Source organism: Cydia pomonella, chromosome 26 (assembly GCF_033807575.1).
Source record: "Cydia pomonella isolate Wapato2018A chromosome 26, ilCydPomo1, whole genome shotgun sequence".
NCBI lineage: Eukaryota > Metazoa > Arthropoda > Insecta > Lepidoptera > Tortricidae > Cydia > Cydia pomonella.
Window position 1 is genome coordinate 3,623,033 of NC_084728.1, and position 27,638 is coordinate 3,650,670.

Consider the following 27,638-nt stretch of genomic DNA (forward strand, 5'->3'; position numbering starts at 1 on the left):
ATATTATATACCTGGGAATAGATTTGAAGGAAGCGAGTTCCACTCCAATGTATGAAAACAGAAGCAATGGCAAATAGAAGGACAGATGTAATGGAAAGTAAAATATCTTTTAAATAATTTATTACCTATAAACAATTCTTATTTTAACTACTTAACAATACTTGAAATATGAATACACATTTATATGCAGACGTGCCAAGATAATAGTTTTGGCGACTCTATAATTGAATCTCCTCATGGTACAATAATACAATTAGGTACATTTATAAAAACAAAATAAGCTTATTTATCTCAAAATACTTCACTGGTACAATTATACATAAAAACTAACGTTTCGTCCCTAACTAGAGTGCTTAGCCAACATCCCAATCGTTAACACTCCGTGATGTAGTGTAGTCATCTCTTCCTATCACTATTTATTTCTTATTAGTACGACAGTGATAGTTGTGTTTCGTCCGCTACGGAGCGTAAACAATAAGCATGTGGGCTACGCAAACAGGCCTAACCAAGATGACTATCGTCAATCGTAAACGATAATCGATAATGTTATAAATGTTTTGAAACGATACGAGTAGATGCAAACGGTATAACGTGGTCATGTTCATATATCATTTACTACTTACTTACTAGTATATCATTTTCAATTCTGCCTTTGATTAACTAAAATAGTCGATTAGGTTAGAATAATAACAACATCGCAAATATTCTAATCATATTTACTAACGGGTCACGAAAAAAGTTCCAAGCGCTTTTGGTCAACAGTTACGCTAGCAGCGTCAATACGTATTTTAAATGGATGGTGCTCGACCGACGCTCGACGCTTTGACGCTACAAGCATCAGCAAAGTTTTGTAGCCTAGGCATAATACTCGTACTTAATACGAATGTGGACCCGCGATTAGAATGAACGAATGGAGAACTTGTGGAAATCGCCTTTTCATACAAACTTAATCCTCATTTTCCTCTGAATATTAACATTATTGAAAATATTTTGTCACAATTTGTTGTATATCAACCACAGCTATGTTTCTACGTTTAATTTTGTTCGAATTTTTAATTATTATCAGAGTTAGAAGAATTGAATTTTTTTTATGAAAATCTGTATTTCGCTCCTAATTTTTACAATAATCAAAAATCTCGAAAAAAGTCAAACGTAAGGGCATAGCTATAGTTGATATACATCAAATTATGTAAAAATATTTTTCATAATGTTAATATCCAGAAAGGAAAATGGGGTCTACGTTTGTATGGAAAAGCGTCGCCTTTTCCCTTAAATAAACACTGTGTAGTTTAATTCTGCACTATCATCGCTCATCCAAAGAACGGTGGTGGTGGTGGTGGAGGGGGGTAGAAACCCCTATAGCCTCCGTAACCTCTATAGCCTCCGTAGCCAGGATAGCCATAGCCGTAGCCATAACGCCGACCGAAGCCGATGATGCCGATGCCACCGCCGTAGCCGCCGAAACCGCCGATTATTTGGCTATGTGATATCTGGAAGGATAAGGAAACTTAGGAAAATTGTATATTAAAAAAAACAGATTTACAGTGTAAATTTACTTATTTAATCTTTATTGCATAATACATGAAGGTACAAATGGCGGACTTAATGCCTTAAGGCATTCTCTCAGTCAACCAATGGGTTAAACTAGAAAGATTAAGTAGGTGCAGTGTCTTTTAAAGTAAATGAATTTGTAAACAAGACTATATATGAATGTAGTCAATGTATTTATGTATTTATAAATATTTATATATTATATATATCGTTGTCTAAGTACCCTCAACACAAGCCTTATTGAGCTTACTGTGGGACTTAGTCAATTTGTGTAATAATGTCCTATAATATTTATTTATATTTATTTATTTATATAAACTATATATTGATAAACTTACACATATACTTAATACAAATAAACATACATATATTAATACATACATAATTATACCAAGTGTGAATCATTAAGTTGATGAAGATGAAAGTTTGTCAAGGAAATACTTGCGCAACATGCGCTTGAATGTGAATTTGGTCTGCGCTTGTCTGATAGAGAGTGGGAGAACGTTCCAAAGTCTAATACAGATAGCAACACGCGATCTTATCGCTGTAGGCGATCTCTTCCAGACAACCTGAGGGTAGCAGGATATAAAGAACAGTAAGTTTAATATATTTAAAGAACACATTCCTAAATACAGTCACAGTTATACAGGGTGTTAATACACGGTGCTCACGAGGAACCCGCAAGATTTTAACCACGTACTTCTGAGGCCAAAAGAAGGAAAAAAAAATCTATGAGTTTCAGTAAATTTCGCCAAAAAAAAATATTTGTTTTTATTTTCAAATTTTGAACGTTTTGTACATAAAAAGTTAATGTTATGGTAAAACTGGCACTGAAAATGATTTTTTACATTTTTTTTTGTAAAAAAAAGTTCTTGCAAAGGTTACTTGTCACTTTTTGACATCTATCAATAAGGATATTTAGACTACGCCCCATAATGGCATTATCGCGATCAAAAAGGCGTTTATCACTAAGTTACGATAAGAAGATGTTTTTTTTTACATTGGTATTAACTCTGAAATTAGGCGAAATCCAGAAAAGTTTTTACAGTACATATGGGGCTACTTTATAGCACTAGTGCGAGAAGTAGCATATTACGTTACTGTGTCGAACATTTAAAGGGCCATATGTACTGTAAAACGTTGTACTAATATGACATTTTAGTTTCTAAATGTGATCAGTAATACACTGTCAAAATCTTTCGGTTTCCTCATGTAGCATCGTGTATATAGGTCATACTGAGCTATTTTTACTATGACCAACCCCGAAATCGCGAAAAAAAGATGGCTGTTTCGTACATTTCGGCTGACTTTAACATTTTTATGGAAGAGTACATTTTTTTCTCGATTTCGGTATTGGTCCGATAGTAAAAGTTGTTCAATATGACCTATATATTCACCCCGTAAATTATTGCAGGTGAATAAATAAACATCCAGTATGTATGTGCAACCAGATAAAACTAATATAGCAGGTATATTACCTATTTACTTTATTGGTAATAACACTAATAACTGTATAAAGGCACTGTATACAGGCCTTGGTCACTGTAAGGATACTGTTTAGTTTATATAGATAATTTGTCATTATAATACATTTTTCTAGATTAAATAAGCTAACTATAGTATTAAAAGTATTTGTAACGATCGATCACGTGAAGAGTCACGTGATCGATCCCTCCATCTTAAATATTGAACGAGCATTCGGGAGGTGACATTCGAACGATGACAGTCGAACGATGACAGTCGATGCAAATTACAAGTGGTTACGTTGATTGTATTATTAGCAGGTCAGTACGTTTTGTTTTGTTAGAACTCGATACAATATAATTGCTTGTCTGAGCGACAAGCGTACTACTGTCGTGTGGTTAGTTAGATTGGAAGAGGTTATATTCATTGTGCCAAATAAATGTATTTTGATCACACCTACCGTTCTTTTAATATTATGGTTAGACCCCTTATATCTCAGAAGTGAGGATAGGCGAGTATTTTAACAAATCACTCGTTTATCCCGCCTGCAAAAGTTAATTAATCGGCCCTGGCACAATGAATACAATTACTGACGCATAACGACTGATGATATTGTTTGTCTATGTTTGACCACTTATTTTGACTAATAATTTTTTTATGTGAGGTTAGTGCTCACACTTAAATAATGTTAGCTTATAAGACAACTAAATAAATAAAAATAGTAAACGAAAAAATAAAATATTGTAATGTAATAACATCATAAAACTGAATTAGCTTACGTGAGAAATATTAAACGAGTGCATACGTTAAAATTAAAACGTATGCTTGTCAGGACAGGTCCTGAGTTGTTAGGACAAAAATAACAGTTACATATTTTACACTAGATAATTATAATTTCCTCCTCCTACTTGCATCGGTTTCCTCATCACTGAAGGTAGTTGCCACTTCGAGGGAACAGTTTCTCTTTGACAATTTACCGCCACCTCCATCTGTCGCCAAATGTAGGGCACCGTGGCGTGGAGCGTGGATTAATTTCCAATAAATCCAATAAGTAAAATATAAAACCTAAGGTGGATTGTTGCATTTTAATTAGAATATTTTCATTTTTACTTCATTATACAATTAATTTCAATTACAACGGTCTGATTTAATAATGTTTTGATTGGTTCGCAATCAGCGACGGAATATATATATAGACAACGCTCTCCATAGAAAATACCAGCCATACTGACACTGACAGCTACCCCTTCACCGTGAATATATCCTTGCAGCTTCGAATTATATTCAATAAACTAATTCCTGCTATTAAACAAAAAGTTGTGATTGATCAATAAAAGTTTTGATTGCCTATAATAAAATATATGCGTCAAACCGTTGTTGCGTTACAATATTTTGGCGTTGTCAAATCTTACAATAATTATACTAAGATGGAACCAATTCATATAAATTATTGTTTGACGCGTATTTATTGTCAAGATTAGGCATGTTTATACTTTATAAGTGTATGTCGGTACATACAAAATTTGAAACGTAATGATAATACGTATTATGTATTTTGGAACAATGAAAGTACATACAAATTTTTATAAAATGCCAGTGTTGAATGTTTCCCAAGTTTAATATACGTTTTTAGTTATGTATCAATAAAATGTAAATAATACAAAACAACAACGCAATATGGAAAGAAACCTGAAGTTAAAATATTATAAGTGAGACGACGTTTTATTTTAATATTTTAAAATTTAATAAAGTATTTAACTATTTATCATACGACCTTTTGTTGGGATGTTACTAGATTCAATTGAACTCTCAGAGATATTTTCAGTACGTGCCATCTGAAATATTATTCTTAACTGAATATATTGTTTTGTTTTAAATATAATACATATGAAATAACCAAAAATATAAGTAAGCGTAAGAACAACCTTATCTTCAAGTCCCACTTATCCATTTTCTGTCTGATAGTAATAAATTTCTTTGAAATGTACGCTACAAATTCGCGTGTTTGGCTAGGGAACCAAGTGAATCAACCTGGTGCCTACCTGTTTAAAGTAACAGCATTTTTGTCCAAAGAATTTTCTGTTCCGGTCAGGGATTGTGCAACCGGTTTTATTTAATACCTGTAAATAAATTCTCAAACTAATACAGCTATAAAAAGAATAGCTATATTCCTATTAGAGGTATTGTTTTGATTTTGCTTTTGTTTTTACCGTTATATATAGACTATTTACAATATTAAATACCTTTATTCAATACCGCCATTCATTGTACTTGAAAGGTAAGATGTCAATCAGACACTACTACTAAATCACAACAAATAGGTGTAATACTGTAACGTCACGTGATAATATTTTGCATAGCTGGCTGAAGTGTAGTAGTAGTACCTAGATTAATATTAATTGCTTCTGAAAGTAAATTATTTAAGTAACGATGTCCTTCATTTTTATTCGCAAAGGGAAAGCCTTGCCAAAGTACTAAGTCTGAAATATTCTGACAATTTAGCAATACGCAAAGCGCAACATCTTCGAAGTCACAAATAAAGGAGTGTATTGACATTGACATGTATAACCGGTAATGGTTTTTAAGGGTAAAATGTCAAATACAGATATTGTTGTCTAATGGCAAAATCACTAATAGACATGAGTACCGTTATTGATTATACCTGTAATTCAAAGCTTTAGTGATAAAAATTGCGAAATACAACTATAACCCGTTATACCTAATTTAAAACCGGTAGTCAGAATACCGGTAACGATCCTTGGTTCCGGTCCTTTGTGAAACTTGAATAAATAAAACAGGAAGTTTATCGGCAAGAAATTTGCACCGTACTTGATATTTTACATAAGAGTTCCTTTAAGGGCCTACTAAAGCCGTGAATACCGGTTCGTAAGCCACGCCCGATAGCTTCCTCACTCCCCGCTAGCACGCACACATGGAAGCGCTCCGCGGAGTCCGCGGCGCACGTGAAGGTGAAAGCTCCATCTAGCGTTACAAAAGTTAACTACGATTATACGCGGTCGGCCAGAAACTTAATTCTTAGAAAATAAAAAAGATGGCGTTATTACTTGCTACTAGAAAATAAAAAATTATATTGTTGTAAATTGTAATAAATCTGAGACTACAATATAGCCAATTTTTATTGTTGATTTTTGGAAGATGTCAATAGTATAGATAATTGTAGGTATAACACTACCTATCTTTTTAAATTCGGTATCTTACATTGTTAGTTATCATATTTTATTTAGTAATATATTGTTGAGGCAGGAAATACCGGGTGCCGTTTTCCGACGACCAATTTTTCGGATGATAGTGAATCACAGTTGTCACCTACATATAAAAAAAAAGTAAGTATATGGTAACAACGAAAACTACAAAAAAGTGAAACTTTTAAACAATTACTCAAACAATCAGGGTGATTCTTAAATTGTGTCCAGAAAAATATTTTTCACATATTGTTACGTATAAAAAGCATTTTTTGATGCATATGGTCAAGCTTAATACCCTCAGGAAAGGTAAATAAAATGAGTACATAATCACGGTTGTCACAAAGTGTCCCTCAGCCGTGACGTTTCGGCATTTTGGCGGCCAACTCCACTATTTTGAATTATACAATATTTTAAATATAGCCTAAGTTACTCCCATGACTACGACACATCGAATGACAGCTCATACGTTGAAATTCGTCAAACTAACGCTGTAGAGCGTGACAAAGAATCGGATACACATCATACATCCACATACACGCGGAAACCATTTTTCTGCTTCGGCAGTTGGGCAATAATAACAAATGAACGTAGCTAATAAAATCCATTTCTAAAGAGTGAATATGCCTCTAAATTAATCAAACGAATTGAGAATGTTACGACCACGTATCTATATGACACGAACGTGGATTCAATAGTCCGTGGCGGGGAGAGAATTTTGAGGCCACTGTCGTGACAATTTGAAACATGTTCGGTATTACCTAAAAATTACCTTTTTGCAAATATTAAATAATTAGCTCAATCTCGAATGTATTAGGTATATCTTATGTTACAAACAATAACGTGAAATGAGCACTGACTTTTAAAAACTCAAACATGGCGGTGACGCGTTAAGGTTGACCTTTTTTTTTAATTAACGCAAAAAAAATAATTTTCGACAACATTTCTCCCTTCAGCCATTTGCAAATCTGACACCAACACAGTATTGCTGTTCTAAAAAAAAAAGCGTTAAAAAGGCTGCCAGACGTAAAGGTAACTTTCTACCGAGTACTGCATGTTTATGTTACCACGCGCGGCGGTGACACGAAAACTGATCACAAGATGTATGTTATTAAAATTGTTATAAAGTCGTTATATATCCATACAATTTTTAAACCGTATTGTGGAATAGGTGTAAGTGTTAACATTTGATATAAAATTCTTCCAAAAACACTTTCAAAGAAAAATAAAATATCATAAAATCCGAGGAAGTCACACTACACGTTCCGTGACATTTAGAACTTCTTAATATGTTTCTAATAAATGATTTAGGATATTAGGTTGACATAAAACTAGAGGTAAATTACTAAGGATATTGATATTTAGTTTACTTATTTTCTTAAAAATATATGCTATTCTTACAGGTAACACAAAATTGACGTATGATTATGATTGTTATTTTGACTGTTTTTAATTTAAGTTAATTTGTATTGTATTTTCGTTTGTTTGTGATGTAATTATTAGACATGTGTAAGTAATGCGCGTAACATCACAAATGAGATATCACTCAAACGCGTAATGTTGCATTACGCATCACTCCGAGAAACCAAGCATTACTTCAAACATCACTCGAGCATATGACTGGCCGAAGCGCGCGTAAACTCGTAAAGCATCAATATAGATTGACGCGCCGGTAGTCGGTACGAAAGGTCCGTTCAAGTAGAATCCGCGTAATGTATAATGAGCAATGAGACGTGATGGTGTGATGTGTGATGTTTGTTTGCCATGCTATCATTACTTTGCTATCCCGCCCGCACCCGCACTCACTGCTCGCTCGCTCTCATTCCGCAATGCTTTCGGAACACTTCGGATCGGTCCGCTCGGCCGGTCGGTAGCAGTCGCATTTGAGTTATTGCAAATTTCATTAAATTGATACGATAACGGATTTTTGCACCTGCAATCGATTTAAAACTGTAATGCGTTACCATAGAGCTTACAATGTTTTTAGTATTTTACCTATAAGGATGCGGCTAAATGATAATTCGCTTGCGAGTTTGAATTTGACGAACAAAAACGTATTTACTGTTTATTATTGTTGTGAAATGTTTGGTTTGGTTGACTTTCGCGGCAAACTAAATTAAGCACGAGTGAAGTTACTTATTTATCTTTAATTTAATAGTGAGCTAGTGTTTACAGTACATTCTCGTATCAGTATCGTATCATAATTTTATTGATATACCCAAATAAAAATACTACCTAGTGACTCTCGATGGCGTAATCTCATTAATTAACAGATATTTTCTTTTATTTTTTTCTATGATGCATATTTTACGACTATAAAAATAAAAACATTACAAAAACGATCAATCACATGGCGGTGACAAAACGCAATGCGTAATAGATCGACGCGCCGATATGATACGCCCTAGAGTCCTAACACTCGCTGCGTAATGTAGTTGGCACTGTGATGAGTGTGACGTTGCCATCACGCGCGCGCCCGCGCGCTGTATTCGTTCGGGTAATGTTTCGTTTCGAGTGATAAGTGATGTGATATCTCAGTGTAACATTACGTTTTCGAAAAAGTGATGTGATATAGCATTACTTTTTGAAGCACTGTTTCGCGCATGTCTAGTAATTATGGGTCTTTCACCTGAAATAAACGATTTCATAATATTGTTCCCGTGGCTTTGGTTCACTGTGATTTTCATTCCCGTGTGTTTTGATATAAAATGTATTCTTCATGGGCATGTACAATGTAAAATCATATGTCAAGTAAATGATTATTTACTTTCATGGATTAAGTAAAAATTATCGTAATCATAACAGTCGATCAAAGACATACTTATTTCTTTTCCCCTGGTTCTCATTCAATGCCTTTGGACTGGGGTTTCAACTAAAATCAACGTTTGGTACTTCGTTCTATAGATCTTAAAAATAACATTAAGTTGCTAAGAGCGTTCTATGATTCAGTGTATTATTTTGGAAGTAATTGTTCCGAAATTCATTGTCATTATGTCATTCCTTGTCATTCCCTTGTCGGTTTTTTTCATTCCCTCGTCGCTTTTACATTCTTTTTATCGATTTTATTATTCCCCTGATAGGTAAGAAATTGACCAAAATGTATGCCTATTCGATTGATGGGCTTATATTGAAATTATATTTAATAATCTGATTTCAAAGAACGACCCTTCAATGCCCGCCATAAGCTAATTGGTTGGCTAATGGTTTCAAGAGCATGGACAAATAAAGTATTGACTAACATTATCAACACAGAATCGCGTTCCTCTGAAATGAAAAGTTTGATCGGGATATCCAAAATTGCACAACGCCGTCTATTAGGAACTACTTTAATTATCAGACAGTTAGACAAGAGGTTGAAGCACCGAACCAAGTGTAATGAACTGATACTGCTGTTAAATGGTGGTATCTGCTATAGCAGTTGCCTAAACTTACAGGAAAGACATTGTTAGTAAGCGATTTTGCTAAGTATAAAACTTTAATCGTCTTTGTCAAGACTAAGATATATTATTAAGGTAAAAAAGTATAATTTTAAAATCTGAAAAAAAAAAATTAAAAACAGTGTAAGTTCTAAGATATACATTATCAAAAACCATCCTGTATATGTTAACATTTATAGTATTTTTCAAACTCGATGGGTAGGGTGACAGGTGTTATCTCTATATAATTATTAACCTAAAAACGCCAAATCTCGCAAAATCGTATTGAAACGACAGCTGTCAGCGTACCCATATAAAAAAACTATAGATAGCACCATACACGAGCTGAATTTTCTTTTTTTTTATACTACGTCGGTGGCAAACAAGCATACGGCCCGCCTGATGGTAAGCCTGTATATGTTAACATTTATAGTATTTTTCAAACTCGATGGGTAGGGTGACAGGTGTTATCTCTATATAATTATTAACCTAAAAACGCCAAATCTCGCAAAATCGTATTGAAACGACAGCTGTCAGCGTACCCATATAAAAAAACTATAGATAGCACCACACACGAGCTGAATTTTCTTTTTTTTTTAATACTACGTCGGTGGCAAACAAGCATACGGTCCGCCTGATGGTAAGCAGTCTCCGTAGCCTATGTACGCCTAGAGGAGTTACATGCGCGTTGCCGACCCTAAACTCGCCCCCCCCCCCCCCCCCTCGTTGAGCTCTGGCAACCTTACTCACCGGCAGGAACACAACACTATGAGTAGGGTCTAGTGTTATTTGGCTGCGGTTTTCTGTACTGGCTGTGCCCTACCACACAAAGCGTGATGAAATTCACAATGCCCATACCTCTCTTATCACAATGCCCATCTCTCTCTTTGAATGGCAATTTTAAGAAAGGGACGATTCGGTACGTTTTTCTTATTGCTCCTTGTCAAGTAAAATCAAACTGAAAAGCATAGTTACTTTACTCTTTGCTGAAAAGTCATATTAGTCATTGACGTTTTGACAGTATCCTGTTAAATAAATTATGTGAATTGTTCTTAAGGCATGCGGATTACAAATCAGAGGTCGCTGGTTCAAACCCCGGCCCGTGCAAACGAGTTTTTTTTTTCTAATAAACATGTTGATTTTTTTCGTTTTTTTTTTATATAATAAGTATATTTGTTTTACATAAAGATTACCTAGGCTATAGAAAAATTGGTATGAATAAAATAAAATAATTCGTGTCATTAAAATATGTTTTTAATACACATATTTAAAAGAATAACTTTATTTCTGTATAAGACAGACAAGATTTACTTTTACAATAAAATAGAAAATAAGCAATAAAGATATTATATAGTAACAAAAAAAGAAAACAAAAAGTTACGATTAGATTCGATTGGTCTATAGATGTCTCGCATTTTTCTTTGGTGTCTACACGACCACACAGCTACCGATACATTACAGATGCTGTCGAAACTTCCTTACCCGTTGTAATTGTTCAAAGAGTATTTGACTTTGACGTAGCTAAGCAAACACGCACACATGCGTAACGTATAGGCCTGTAAAGATAGCTCCATTCGTAGTAGACCTCGGATTCCGTTACTAGTTAATAGAGCTACGACTCAACGTTTATTGGATATGTCGATTTTACGTAATTTGAAGCGCTGCGCGATTTGACATAGGTCTTACCTCTTTGAGGCACCACGGCCATCTAACATTACTGGCATAAACGACGCATATATGACTTTGACGCATGACAAAAAGAGAAGTCGAACTGCGTAAAATGGGCGTTTTCTGTTGAATTCATAAAATCAAAAACGAGAATAAATCCGTTTGTATAAGATAATAAGTTAATATTTAGTTGAATGATGTTTAAGACGAGATGAAAACCTTTACTTTAAAGTGGATTATGCTGGATGAAGATGTGTTTTCTAGTTGCACTGAGGTAAACACTAAAAATGTAGATGTAACTTTGGATTTATATTCTATCGAGAAAATTTTAAGCCTTTTTGTTTCGACTAGTATCATACCTCTTATCATATAGTCAAGATACATATATCCGAAAATCACGTCTGTTTGTTTCCGGGGCTAGCCACTGCCACGCTTCAAAGATCCCGTTATTTTTCGATGCAGGGCCTTAAAGTAAAATGTTGCATAACGCCATCTCATTCTGTCACCCCGTATCAAAGTATGCCCAAAAGGGCATGAGTTATTATGAAACTAATACATATAGTTACGACATTTGGTTTAGCGTATTAGTCTACAACAGTCTGTTAATTTAAATAATTATTTATCATGTTTAGGAATTAAACTTACACAAACCAATTAATCCCATTCTTCTTCTTGTGTTGTATTGAATTTTTGGTACCAATAAACGCACAATAAGGCATTTGATATAGGTTTCTGAATTAATAATTTTGTATGGGCTGACATGTTATGCCACAGAAGGCTGCTGTCGTACTAAAGCTGTCTAATTCCGCCTAGTACAGTCAATTCACTGATTTAAACCTTCACGATTTTTACACATCTTTAACTTATACAAATGGGACTTAATCGCTTAAGTTTTAAATTTACCTCCGACGTTTCAAGAACGGTGTTGTCGGAGAAGACTGGCTAAAGTTGACATCAACATTTACATTAGAAAATCGCGCGAGTTTTTCGAACTACCCGCACAGTCGATTCGTTTTCGGCACAGTAGCCGAGGGGTCATTTTTGAGCCCAAGTCAGTCTTTTATAGTTATTCTAGTTCGATGATCGCAATAAAATGGTTTTTTTATTGTACTTTTATTGAAAATATATATTTTTACGTTATGCTTAAAGCTAGATGCGTGATGGTGTGGCAATGATGCAAACTTGCCTATTCTTTTTATTAGTTTTTTTTATTGTTCGAATTCCCTAGGTGAGCTTGAGTTTGCTCGTCTTACATTTATATGAACAAATTGAATAGTTGTTTATTCAAATAGTGATCAAATTATTGGTATAAAGAAAATAAACGATATGATAAATAAATCAATAATAAATCTATATAATAGATTCATATACATAAATACCTTGTGATGTTAGGATAATTTTAATGTAACATGACGAGGGGAATTAAGATGATTTTTATAAGAAAAATAATGAAACCGTTTTGACGCGGCCTGAGACGTTATTTCAGGCTGCGAAAAACACTAATAATTGATGCAAATTTAGAGTTTTGATATAGTGTAGATATTTCATGCTGCTGAAAATAACTGAAACTTGTTAAAATTTCAAATCTCATATATTGTGTAGAGATTCATTCATAACGGCCTGAAACGATATTTAAGGCTGCTGATGGCGACTGAAACTCGTGATAAATTCCAATGTTTTGACATTGCGTAAGGTATCAAGAAATGGCTTGAAACGATATTTCAGGCTACTGAAAACGACTAAAACTTGATTTAAAATTAATATATTTTTATATAGTGTAGAGTTTTATCAGAAAGGACCTGACATGTCGCTTCCTGAAAACTCTCAGGACTTGATGAAATTTAATAAATTGGCAGGGGTGATATTTCGGGCTGTTAGGTACAGCTTGTTGGAAATGCTAATATTATAGTTTTAATGGTATTAGAAATTAATAATAAAACTTAACTGAAGTCAAGGTATCCTGTCGGCTGATAGAGCTCTTTTAAAAGAACAACGTGTTTTCTACCTAATCATATTTTAAGCATATGTTGCAAAATGCCGCATCGTAATGTTTTTGTAAGGACGATTAAAAATTTGAATGAACAATGATATTATCCGAACAAATCTAAGTTTCAGTGATGGACGCAAATGACGATAAGGTCAGCAATAATGGGCGCAGAGAGAAGCGCAGCTCCGATCATAATGTCGCGGAAGTGGACGTTAACGAATGTGAGATTCGGGAACGTCCAACGCCTAAATCATCTGCCATGCCAAGTGAGGGAGCGGAAGGGAGCCTGAAAGGTAGGCAAAGCCGCAAACACTTGCTGCATGATGAAGAGTATGATTGCGAGTTACGGTGTGAGAGAGCGCCACGTTCACGAACACCAAATTTGGGTCCAGACATGTTCCGTGCAGTTGAAGCATGTCGCCATAGACGCACGGGCGCGCAAGAAATTGCGGATGGTAGTGGAGTTCCTCTTATGAAGACAACTAGCATAATTATAAGCATCCGCGACATCATGTAAGTCCAATACGGTATGGACGCATGGAGAGAAAGAGGCACTATGTTTATAGTAGTAGTTCTGATGACGACTATCGTGTAACCTCTAAACATAAAAGGTTGTACTCTCACTCTCCATGCGTCGATCGTGTCGTAGATAGTAAGTAGACTACCTGAATGAATCTGGTGAAAATACTATAAGTAAATTTCTAATCATCGTAAAGATGTTGAAGAGATGAAGATTCTCGAGTTCGATCCAATATCGAAAGATCAAACCATTCCTACATGGCTTACAAAAGTAGAGGAGTGTGCTGAGACTTACGGGTGGGCAGAGAAAGAGATTATACATTTCACGCTTCTGAAACTTACAGGTCTTGCTAAATGTTGGTACCAGGGTCTCAGCACTAACCTATACACGTGGTCAGAGTGGAAAAGGAAGCTTGTAGAATTATTTCCAAGTCGTGATGATTACACGGAAGTTTTAATAACTATGCTGTCCAAGAAAGCTCGATATGGAGATTCACTTGAGCAATATTACTATGATAAACTTAATTAATTATTATTTTATTATTATCTTTATTTGTCTTGGGTGTTAAGTTAGTAAAAGTAAAATAAAAAAAAAAAAAAAAACATACGATGATATTGGGACGACGACACTGAAAGTCCAAATGGAATGGGTCTGAGTAATCATCATGGCTAGTTAGCATGGCTAATAGTCTAGGATATAGGTAATTTAGATTAATTGATATTTTTTGTGAATATTGCACTATTGTTATAAAATAAATGCTTTCGATTAGGCTTTGTAGACGTTAATAAATTAAATTATAATTCAAATTAAGTTATATGAGCTGTATACTTTATGAAAATGCTAGCTTAACAATCTAGGCGTGATTCATTTATTTAGTATAGATTTCATGTTGACACTTGGAGAGACAGTACACCTCCAAATCTTATTAGTATTAGTACTCTGACATTGGGGACCTTTTACATCTCCAGATTTAATGTATTATTTGCCATAGAGACAATATGTCTCTGTTTTACTGTAGTCATTATTTGTTTTAGGATGGTTATAATGTAGTGTTTGCCTAGGTGTTGGCCGTTGTATTTGTAAATGTTGTTGTGTTTTTTCATGTCACTACATGATGTTGCTGTAGATGTTGTATTGACTTGTAAAAGAGTCCTTGAGGTCTACTTGCAGATTTACTTTTAGAATTTTGAAATTCGTATTGCTTAGTTAAAATACTTTATTTTGTAATATACTGATATGAAACGAGTAAATCTAAAATGTAACCTAATGGTAAATGTAGGTGAGCAAAGGGACTTGCTCTAGCAGGATGGCCGAGCTGTAAGGATACTGTTTAGTTTATATAGATAATTTGTCATTATAATACATTTTTCTAGATTAAATAAGCTAACTATAGTATTAAAAGTATTTGTAACGATCGATCACGTGAAGAGTCACGTGATCGATCCCTCCATCTTAAATATTGAACGAGCATTCGGGAGGTGACATTCGAACGATGACAGTCGAACGATGACAGTCGATGCAAATTACAAGTGGTTACGTTGATTGTATTATTAGCAGGTCAGTACGTTTTGTTTTGTTAGAACTCGATACAATATAATTGCTTGTCTGAGCGACAAGCGTACTACTGTCGTGTGGTTAGTTAGATTGGAAGAGGTTATATTCATTGTGCCAAATAAATGTATTTTGATCACACCTACCGTTCTTTTAATATTATGGTTAGACCCCTTATAGTCACAAAGTAAATTTAGTTCAAATACCACGTAATATAAAACCACATACACGTATAAGTACCTATAAATAAGCACCGTTAAAGGTCTATTTCCTTATTAATGAAGTCATATGATAACTATTTACATCAGTATTGGATAGGTAGTCAAAAGAAATATTCATACAACTTTTTCCTATTAAGGTACTATTCGAATTCAGAATACACCGGAATTACTTACAAAAATGTTTGTTTGAATCAAAATGCGATTTTATTTATAGAAAAAATAACTTTTATTGAAAGTTAAATTATTACGCTACTACATTCAGTTATAGCCAGTGATCGGAACTATGGGAGTAAAACTTTAACAAAACTTGTTAAGCGGACATAAAATAGTGCATACAGCCCTAAAAATATTCATGTCCATAGGGATAGGAATAGTGTAGTACTTACAGCCATAAAAATATTTACATTCATAGATATTCGAATATGTTTAAGGCTATAAGCTTTTCTATATTTCGACGACCGGTCTGGCCTAGTGGGTAGTGACCCTGCCTATGAAGCCGATGGTCCCGGGTTCAAATCCTGGTGTTTGCGCCGCATAAATATAACCTTTTTTATTATCTATTCTGACCTCCTTGTCGGGTTTTCAAATAAACGGCAAGGCGGAAAAAGAAGTATATGTACATGACACATTTCAATGTCTGAAGAGAAAAAATCCACAAATTACGATATTGCATGCACTACAAATAAATATATAAAGGAAAGTGAGATCCATATAATTCAAGCACATCAATATCCAAAGTGCCGCCGATCTGTGGACGCTCAACAAGGAGTAATTCAGAACCAGTATAATTTAATTATTTCGGTAAGTTATTCCGCATCTCCATTTTTTGACCTATGAACCGGATTCCAAATTTACCTTTAAAATTCTATAATTCATCCTTGTTGCTCACTGAATCGCGGTTTCTTAATTCTTTATCAAGATGTTCCCGTAGGTAATTAATTTATCCAGAGGTACAGTCAGTATACTAAGTTATTGTTATTGTCTGTTATTTTTACGCGTAGTGTGTGGAAATGTGTGGAATTATTCATCGCGCTACCTTATTCATAAATAGATGTGTTACAAATAATATTTCGTAATTTGTAACTGTCATATTGTGTTTTAATTTTCACGGGACATTTTTGCATGCAATGTTCGTTATATAATTTTTATGTATTTTAAGTTACAAAATACATTAAAATAAACTGAAAACTACGGGTAAATTATTCCTGAAGGCCTCAGTTTTTCTTTAACTGTAATTAACCTATTGCGGAAGTTACACTTGTATTAAGGTATCATACAAGCGGAACGTTCGTATTTACTTCATTTTCCTTCGACTTGTATTAAGATATTATTCAAGTTGAATATAATTTACAATTACTTGTGTATTTTAGGCAATTATTCATATTTTTCGTGCTGTCATAGTAACAACTAGGTAACCATGGCAACGAGACTTAAGCTCGCCGAAGCAAAGCGTGCTCAATGTTTCATACGTTTACAAAACATTTACGATATGATTCCAAAGCTAAGCAGTGACAAGAAGGCTCTATCGCAGTTCATCGCGCAAGCTCGATTGGTCGATCAACTGAGGAAAGAATTTATAGAGTTGATGGATGACGTCAATCTTCTGAACTTGGAGTTGGACCCGGAATATAACGTGAACTACAGCGCAATGAACGCGTTTGAAGATCTCTACTGCGTAATCAAATGTCAAATTACAAAAATTGATGCACCTGCTCCGAGCCTCTCGACATCCAGGGATTCAAGCCATACCTGTAAGGACGACTCCATTAAAATCCCACGGATTGATCTTCCTTCTTTCGATGGAGATATTCAAAATTTCCCATACTTCTATGAAACATTTAAGCGTATCATACATGAGAATAAAAAACTTACAGATTCTGAGCGTGTTCATTACTTATTTAGTCATCTGACAGGAAAAGCAAAGTCGATCTGTGTGGGAGTTATACCTGCCGCAGAAAATTACAACACAGTTTGGGAAGCATTGATCGCAAAATATGATGATAAACGCGCATTGGGAACGTCATATTTAAACCAGCTGTTTTCGATGAAACCTGTCAACGTCAACGGTCCTTCGGCATCTATTTTAGAAAAAACAATTGATTCGTTTGCTGCTACTATTTCAGCAATAAAACAACTCAAGCTCGAAAACTTAAGTGACTTTATTTTCATTCATCTGGGTCTTAAGTTATTAGATTCAGATACCACAAAGAATTTTGAGATGTCTATTCGGAATTCTTCTAAAATGCCTACATATGACGAATTCATTTGTTTCGTTAGTGAACAAGTGAAGATTTTATATCGGACATCGCAACGAACGCCAACTAAGGCTGAAAGCGGCTCCGCTGCCAGCACTAGCAGCGTGCGAGCTCCTCTCCCTCGCACACCCCAAGCGTATGTTAGCACGCAAGGGCATGACAACGGAAATCCATGTGCTATGTGTAAGAGTAATGATCACTCGCAACTTTATAATTGTAATTCCTTCATGAAACTCCCACCTAACGAAAAATTTAATTTCGTTAAGGAAACTCACGCGTGCACTAATTGTCTGAACACGCATCATACTGCATCGAAATGTTCCTCAAAGAAAACTTGTCGTAAATGTCAAGGCAAACATCATACAACGTTACACTTTGAAAACTCAAAACCTGTAATGAAGAGAAACGAGTCCAAGTCCTCACCTAAGGATGATAGTGAAGCTAGCACAAGTTCATCTGTGACGGACAACGGTGCCTCCGTATGTACTCATTCGGCATTGAGACAGACTAAATCACCCTTGACGGAAATTCTCGCCACTGCTAAGGTGCTAGCTAGTGGGCGTAACGGCAAGGACAAGGTTTTGAGATGTCTGCTGGATCCAGGATCACAGAAACATTACGTTACATTGAAGTGCTGCAAGAATTTAGGTCTTCCTGTACACAGCAGCCCCGTGACTTCAATAAATGGATTAGGGGGAACAACGATAACACAACCCATTCGAGGAACTGTCAACTTAACATTTAGGTCAAGATATGATCCTAAATGTCAATATACTATCGAAGCGCTTGTATTAGATGAGATCACGCCTGATTTACCGACCTGTCATATTGATCAATCTTCATCTGATCTGTTTGATAATTTACATCTAGCAGATGATTCCTGGGCGATCCCAGGAGAAATTGACGTACTTCTTGGTGTTAAGTTATTCACCAAATTGTTAATGTCGGATAAAATTGAGAACCAACCTGGTTTGCCTGACGCTTTAGAAACTACACTGGGGTACATCATATTAGGTGATGCTCCCGCAGTAAATGCTTCCTACTCAGCAGCTGGGTATTTTACTTCGGTTGAAGTGGGAAATTTGATGCAAAAAATTTTGGGAAATTGAAGATTTAGATGGAGTCATTCATAGTCCTGCCGACAAACAAGCTGAAGACATATTCAAAAATACAGTGAATCGTTTGGAAGACGGGCGGTACGAAGTTGCACTTCCATTTAAATTGGAACCAAACAATTTAGGCAATTCTTACAAGACTGCTGAACGCAGATTTTTAGCACTTGAAAGAAAATTCCTCAAACAACCTGAGTTAAAGCCAGCTTATGATGAAGTTATCCGTGAACATATTGATAAAAAATACTTATCTGAGGTTCCGAATGATAAGTCAAATGATGCTTATCACATACCCCATCACGCAATTGTCAAAAGTGACAGAACAACCACAAAGGTGAGAATTGTGCTGGACGCTAGTGCACCGACCACAACCGGCTTATCATTAAATGACATACTTCACGCAGGACCAAGTCTACAGGCTGACTTGTTCTGCATTCTCCTAAACTTGCGATTATTTGCTATTGCCATCACGTCTGATGTACGTCAAATGTATCTGTGTATTGACGTACGGGGGGAGGATCGTCCTTATCAGCGTATCCTTTATAGGTTTAGTCCTGAAGAAACTATAAGGGTGTTTCAATATAACAGGGTAGCTTTCGGTCTACGTAGCAGTCCTTTTCTGGCACTGCGAACTGTCAAACAGTTGGTAGCTGATGAAGGTGATAAATACCCACTCGCAAAAGAAATCGCATCTCGTGATATTTATATGGATGATGTAGCCAGTTCAGTTATTGATGAAGACCAGGCTGTACAAGCGACTAAACAACTGCTGGATTTGTTCTTGAAAGGCGGATTCCAATTAGCAAAATGGTCGTCTAATTCTGCAGCTGTTCTGAAAGAAATACCAAAGGAACTACATCTGTCCCAAAGTGTCACCTTCGACGATGATACAACGTTGAAGATTTTAGGTCTTCGTTGGTATCCTGGTGAAGATGTATTCAAGTTCCAGGTTAGTCCCGATGATCGACCGTGTAGTAAAAGAAACATTCTTTCATCAGTAGCTCGATTATTCGATGTTCTGGGCCTAGTTGCCCCTGTAATCGTGTTCGCTAAGCTTCTAATAAAGGAGTTATGGCTTTTGAAAATCGATTGGGATGAATTGCCGCCTGATCAAATTGTACGCCAATGGCAACAGTTCCAAAGTGAACTACCGCTACTATCTAACATTAGCATTTCCAGACATATAGGTGTTATTGAAAACTGTTCATTAACTATAGTTGGTTTTTCGGATGCTAGTGAAAGGGCTTATGGTGGAGTAGTTTATGCCTACGCCACCTTTCCTAATAATGACCGGGGTGTCATTAATTTAATTTGCGCTAAATCTAAGATAGCGCCCGTGAAGGTTGTTAGCCTAGCAAGACTGGAATTATGCGCAGCATTGCTATTGTCACAACTAATGAAAAGGGTGGTTGATACCTACTCGACCAGATACCCAATTGACTCTATGTTGGCCTTTTCCGATTCAACAGTGACACTCTGTTGGATTCATTCGTCGCCCCATCGATGGCAAACCTTTGTGGCCAATCGAGTTACTAAGATCCAAGAGAACTTGTCAGGCGATCATTTTTATCATATCAAGGGAACAGAGAATCCAAGTGACTGCCTGTCTAGAGGCTTAACTCCAGCACAACTGGTGAACCATCCTCTATGGCTATCAGGCCCTCCATGGATGAAACTCCCAAAAAAACGAATGGCCGATTCAGGCGTTTATTCCAGACGAAGTTAACGTTCCTGAAGAAAAAACGGTTTCTTTAATGACTTGTGACAATTCGAACGACAGCATAATTTATGATTTGTCTAAACGGTTCTCGTCATGGATGAGATATGTTCGCACAGTTGCCTATATCTTAAAATTCATAAAACGATTACCTAAAGGTCTTATTAGTGCTGATGACTTAACAACAGCCGAACTGGAAATTGTACGAGCTCTACAAAGAGTGTATTTCAGTCAACATATTTTAGACATGACCTTGAAAAAAGGGCTTACAAAGGCTTTAGCAAGCCTAAAGCCATTTATTGAAGATGGAATTCTTCGCGTCGGAGGACGTCTCAGTAATTCTAATGAAGATTACGATTATAAACATCCTTTGTTATTGCCACGTCGTGATCACATCATTAATCTACTGGTCGATTACTACCATCGACACCATTTACATGCAGGACCTGAAACTCTTATATCTATTCTGCGACATCGATTCTGGATTATAGCAGCTCGATGTATTATTCGTCATCGGATACATTTATGCAATTACTGCTTCCGGACCAAGCCAAAGGCTAACTGCCCAATGATGGCAGATTTACCAGCATGTAGGGTAAATCAAGTTGAGAAAGCCTTTATACATACTGGTTGCGATTACGCTGGTCCTTTGTATTGTACACCTGTTCGACGAAGGGGTGTGAAGAGTCAAAAGGTTTATTTGTGCTTATTCACATGTCTCGCAACGCGAGCAATTCATTTAGAACTTGCAACTGACTTAAGTACAGCAAGTTTTATGTCAGCATTTAAGCGGTTTTTATCCAGACGCGGTCCTGTTAAATACATATACAGCGATAACGGAACAAACTTCCAGGGAGCCAATACATATTTGCATGAACTTCATAATTTCCTTGCGAATGAGTATAAAGAGGCTTGGGAAAATGAACTATCAGCCAATAAGATAATTTGGCAATTTATTCCCCCCAGTGCTCCACATTTTGGAGGATGTTGGGAAAGTAATGTTAAATGCGTCAAATTACACTTGTATCGTACTATAGGTAAACAAATTTTGTCATTTCAGGAATTAATGACAGTTCTATGTGAAATTGAGGCTTTATTAAATTCTAGGCCACTATCCGTGTTAAGCTCTGATCCCGCTGAGCCTTCCGCATTGACACCAGCTCATTTTCTTAATGTTACTCCATTGAAATATCTTCCAGCTGCGTCTGTTGCGGAGGTAACATCTGATCATCTTTTGCAAAGATATCAATTATTAGATCGTTTAACACAATCATTTTGGAAGAGGTGGCGCGATGAGTATTTGCACACGTTGCAAACCAGACAAAAATGGAATACTCCTTCTCAGCCTGTTCAGGAAGGAACAGTTGTAGTTATTCTTCAAGAGAATGTTATGCCTTTACATTGGCCGTTAGGTCTTATAACTAAACTTATGCCGGGCAAGGATGGTATTGCCAGAGTTGCTTTGGTTAAAACAAAATCAGGCATACTTAAAAGACCTTTAGTCAAATTATGTCCTTTGCCTTCTCAATAATATATGTATTTATATTAGTAATTCGTTATTTCTCTTAAGTTATGTAGGCCTAATTTGTTTATGTTCATTTAGTTTTCTCTGAGCAATAAGGATGCTATTATGTAGTAAATGATTTATTTAAATAACTTTTTGAAAACTATTCCTTTCAAGGCCGGGGGAATGTTTGCGCCGCATAAATATAACCTTTTTTATTATCTATTCTGACCTCCTTGTCGGGTTTTCAAATAAACGGCAAGGCGGAAAAAGAAGTATATGTACATGACACATTTCAATGTCTGAAGAGAAAAAATCCACAAATTACGATATTGCATGCACTACAAATAAATATATAAAGGAAAGTGAGATCCATATAATTCAAGCACATCAATATCCAAAGTGCCGCCGATCTGTGGACGCTCAACAAGGAGTAATTCAGAACCAGTATAATTTAATTATTTCGGTAAGTTATTCCGCATCTCCACTTGGTAAGGGCATTTATTCGTGTGATGAGCATGGATATTTGTTCCTGAGTCATGGGTGTTTTCTATGTATTTAAGTATTTATAAATATTTATATATTATATATATCGTTGTCTAAGTACCCTCAACACAAGCCTTATTGAGCTTACTGTGGGACTTAGTCAATTTGTGTAATAATGTCCTATAATATTTATTTATTTATTATTTATTTATTTATTTATAAGCACTCTTTTTACGTCCGCTTGATAAGTTTTGTTAAAGTTTTACTCCCATAGTTCCGATCACTGGTTATATCACAGAACGAATAGAACGCTGACAGCGCACCATAGACTCAACTTATTCTAAAATGTTGCAAGCGATAAATACTAATGTTAAACATACAATGTTTTTTAAAGCTATGTTCAGACTTGTGTCGAACATAATTAGGCCGGGCAAGCTGAGCTAATTTACATTAGGTAGAGATCATAAACAACAATTTAACAAGATATATACAATATTTAGTCAGAAGATAAGGGACACAGCTTTGTATTAGGTCTGACATGCAACTTGTCACATTTCAATATATTTATCAATTACATTTATACTGTTTGAAATACTACCAGTACCCCTAGTGAAAATTTTATCGACATCATAACGTGACGAACGCGTTTGCGTTAAGTCTCATTTTGTATAGGATTTTGAGTTTCCAAAACGTCACGCTTGGCGCGCTCTTTCTAAATCCAATACAAAATGAGACTAAACGCAAACGCGTACGTCACGTTTCAAAATCGAATTTATTTACACTAGGGGTACAGAAGAACACGTAAAATTTATAGTTTAAGTATCATACGAAGAAAATAGCCATAAGAAACTTTGTTTTTAATACAGTTGCTCAAAAAGTGCTACTTCAGAGCACTGCAGAGTGCTGCAGAGCTCAACGAGGGGAGGGAGGGTTATTTGGGTCGGCAACGCGCATGTAACTCCTCTGGAGTTGCAGACGTACGCAGGCTACGGAGACTGCTTACCACCAGGCGGGCCGTATGCTTGTTTGCCACCAACGTTGTATAAAAAAAACTTTACGTAGCTGTTTAGCGTGCGGAAAGTTGGTTTTCGCGAACTAGTGCTTTTTACTTTTTCAATTTTTTTTAAATGAGTGTTAATGTTAGTTTCCTTTAAAAGTCGTAATGAACATAAACATAGGTTTTTAATGTAAGAATAATAAAAATATATAACACGCTTCTTTTTTAATATTGGATATTGAAAAACCGTTCTTAATAAGTTGTCTGAATGGAACGAGATAGCTGCCGAAACACCTGTCAAAGAAGAGGCGGTTTTTCTTACTGCAAACATGTTTTAAGTTTCCAAATCCAACATTCGATATCGTTTTTATACAATTTAAATATACGATACACAAATAATCGTAAATAACGATACTTTGGTAATAATAGTACAATGTTTTACAATTCTTTCTGTCTTATAGAATATGCATAAAAAAAATAACTTATTGTTTTCTTATTTTTTCGCAACTGTATTAAAAAACGTCGTTCGATACAGTGCGGAAATATCATTCTCCACTCGTCCTGAGATATCTCGGAACTCGTGAAGTAATGACATACTTTCCGCACTAGCATTGAAATGTACTATTTTGATGCATACCTCAACACATTTCCTTGGCGGGAAAATGTATTTCCATGAGGAAGTTACATTCGGTCTAGTAAAACTACGGACTGATGCAGGAAATATATAATTTTAAGGCTGTGCTCAGAGTGCAACTAGTAGTGGTTATCAAATATTGGAATGTAATTTTTCGTACAATTATTATGTTTTCTGGAATTAATGAATGAATTGACGACCGGTTTGGCCTAGTGGGTAGTGACCCTGCCTACGAAGCTGATGGTCCCGCCTGTCCCGAGTTCAAATCCTGGTAAGGGATTTTATTCGTGTGATGAGCATGGATATTTGTTCCTGAGTCATGGGTATTTTCTATGTATTTAAGTATTTATAAATATTTATATATTATATATATCGTTGTCTAAGTACCCTCAACACAAGCCTTATTGAGCTTACTGTGGGACTTAGTCAATTTGTGTAATAATGTCCTATAATATTTATTTATTTATTTATTATTTATTATTTATGAATAAATGATTTATTGAGTATTACTAAGATTAAATGTATTTACAAGCTTTTGTTTAACTTGCCTTGTTAGTTAGTGTGGATCAAATCTTGGAAGCAAAATTTGACCCACTTTGCGATTTCCGAATGAGCTGAAATTTTGCTTACATATGTAAATTGGATGGCATGTAGCTGATCTAATGATGGAGACAGGAGGTGGCCATGAGAACTCTGTAATAAGATAATGCAAACTATATATGTTTGGGGTTGTTAGAATTTTCTCGACGAGTATAAGTTGCCTGTGGGGAGAAAAGCTTGCACCAAAAATGTTTTTTTTTTTTTGCAAAAACTTATTTTAAATACGTCGCGCCGCACAAGTTTCTTGCGCCAATATCTTTTCGGGGCTGTGGTGTAGAAAACCGTGTGGAGTGTAATACTTAAGCCGTAATTGAAGAATAAAGACTTCCACTTTCAATATAAAACTTTGAAACGAGTATTTTAATTTGGGTTTTGAAGATTCAAATTCTAGATTAGAGGTTTTGACTATTTCCGTTTGTAAAAATGACCTCCATTTTTCTTTGCTTTTTGTACGTACCGTTCCTTTGTGTATCTTATTTTTATTTTCTCCCTCCCCCAAGGGAACTTAAAAATAACCTCTTTAGTACTGATCTGGTTTGCTTCTATCAGTTTATTTACAATGACTTTATCTCCAATGAGTTTGTTCACATTTTTCTTTCCGCTAAACTTCAGTCATTTTTTATTCCGCTTATGCACCCGCTAGCAAGCAGTGGTGGCCGAGTGGATATGACGTCCGACTTTCAATCCGGAGGTCGCGGGTTCAAATCCTAGCTGTCTCGTACCAATGAGTTTTTCGGAACTTATGTACGAAATATCATTTGATATTTACCACTAGCTTTTCGGTGAAGGAAAACATCATGAGGAAACCTGCATACATCTGCGAAGAAATTCAAAGGTGTATGTGAAGTCCCCAATCCGCATTGGGCTAGCGTGGGGACTATAGCCCGAGCCCTCTCGCACATGAGAGGAGGCCTGTGGCCAGCAGTGGGACGTATATAGGCTGAATTATTATATTATTTATGCACCCGCTAATCCTCTCACTATAGCTGCCTCCTTAGGATTATTGGAACGTCGAGAGCGCAAACAAAATGACTTCCACTGCACATTTGTATGCATTTATGCAACTGCAGCACTGCAGTCTAGCTAACAATAACACAGTTGTTATGTTAGATTTAATTGTTAAAACCACAATTGTTTATTTTTATCAAGCAGATATTTTTTTTTTTTTTTATTATAAGAAAACGTTAAAAAAAATCTCACGTTCTGCTCATGGATTATTGGTCTACAAGGCCGTGAGCTCGAATCTCTGCCGTGGCGGAACATTTTTCATTTATGTTAACATTATACTCGTAAATAAACGATTAAAATGTAAGACAATATTAAATAACACTTTAATTACCTGTACCTTATTTAAAATGGCTTGGCATACTCTAATAACCAACCTAACCTAATTATAAATAAATGATAATAAATATTATAGGACATTATTACACAAATTGACTAAGTCTCACAGTAAGCTCAATAAGGCTTGTGTTGAGGGTACTTATACAACGATATATATTATATATAAATATTTATAAATACTTAAATACATAGAAAACACCCATGACTCAGGAACAGATATTCATGCTCATCACACGAATAAATGCCCTTACCAGGATTTGAACCCGGGACCATCAGCTTCGTAGGCAGGGTCACTACCCACTTAGGCCAAACCGGTCGTCACAATTATTTATGTGCAAATTAAAGATGTTCCTAAATAACTAAAATTTGACTTTACCAGCAGTGGCAGCATGGTGCCATTTTAATCACCTGTCACTATGCCCGTCACTTTCGCACTTACATACTTGTTAGAACGAGACAGGCATGGCGACAAATGATAAAGAGCCGACCATCTTAGCTCTGCTGGTTTATATAAATAATTGCCCTTCGTAAGCATTGTCACTACCACGTCACTACTGACTACGAAGAGGCCTAAAGAGGTTATGATTTCCAAATATGAGTATTTTTTGTATACTTCTTCGGTGGCAAACAAGCAGTCACCGTATCCTATGGACGCCTGCAACTCCAAGAGGTGTTACTAAATGAAAATGATTCTTACTCATTTCCTTGTTTTAGTATTTTTCAGGAGTACCTTTTCTTTCGGCCCGATTCGAGGAATGATTAAGACACGTTTAAGATCTTGGAAGGATCTTTAAAAGATCGATAACTAAACGACATGTCAAAATTGACGTTTATATCGATTTTCTAACGTCAAAATGATATTGGTTGCCCGAATCGAGCTGCTTCTGTCAATACGTCATACAAACGATATCCAAATGAGAACTTATCTAAACCAGAACTTATCGTTATCGTATCTCATTCTTTGAATCGGGCCATTTCTTTGGTAAGAAAAGGGTTTAGGAACTTAACACTGAACTCAATATTTGAAATCTTATACATTAAAGATAAGAGAAAAGCACTTACTCCCAACATCACCAAAACTGCCAACATCAACAATATCCTTCCAACGGCCATTTTGAAACGATTTGATTTTAGAATCAAGTGCGAACGGCTTTTGTTTCCCGATAACGCAAACTTGTCTTTATATGAAGTACTCGTCTTAATCTATTTGCAGCCAATATCTATGTGTAGCAACTTTATATCAATGCAGTAAGGTTGAGAATGGTATAAATTTTGGTTTTGTAAGTGCAAGTAAGTCGATATTTTCTGTCGTGATGTTATATTTGTTTTAGCTAATATATGTAAATTGATGAATGAGTCTCCGTTGTTTTTGAACATATCGATTATAGTTAAGGATGGGAATAACCAA

General features: G+C 35.6%; 1 protein-coding gene and 1 long non-coding RNA gene across 2 annotated transcripts in view; both read right to left on the bottom strand.

Annotated features, from left to right (window-relative positions):
- The window catches only part of LOC133532041 (uncharacterized), a 331,954-nt gene that overhangs the window by 235,803 nt on the left and 68,513 nt on the right, over positions 1 to 27,638 (bottom strand). The window lies entirely within an intron of this gene.
- LOC133532038 (neuropeptide-like protein 31) lies at positions 104 to 27,397 on the bottom strand. Its single transcript, XM_061870526.1, has 2 exons — positions 27,293 to 27,397; positions 104 to 1,490 (listed from the first exon to the last, which is right to left on the bottom strand). The coding sequence occupies exons 1-2, from the start codon at positions 27,341 to 27,343 to the stop codon at positions 1,311 to 1,313; spliced, it is 231 nt and encodes a 76-aa protein (XP_061726510.1). The 5' UTR covers positions 27,344 to 27,397; the 3' UTR covers positions 104 to 1,310.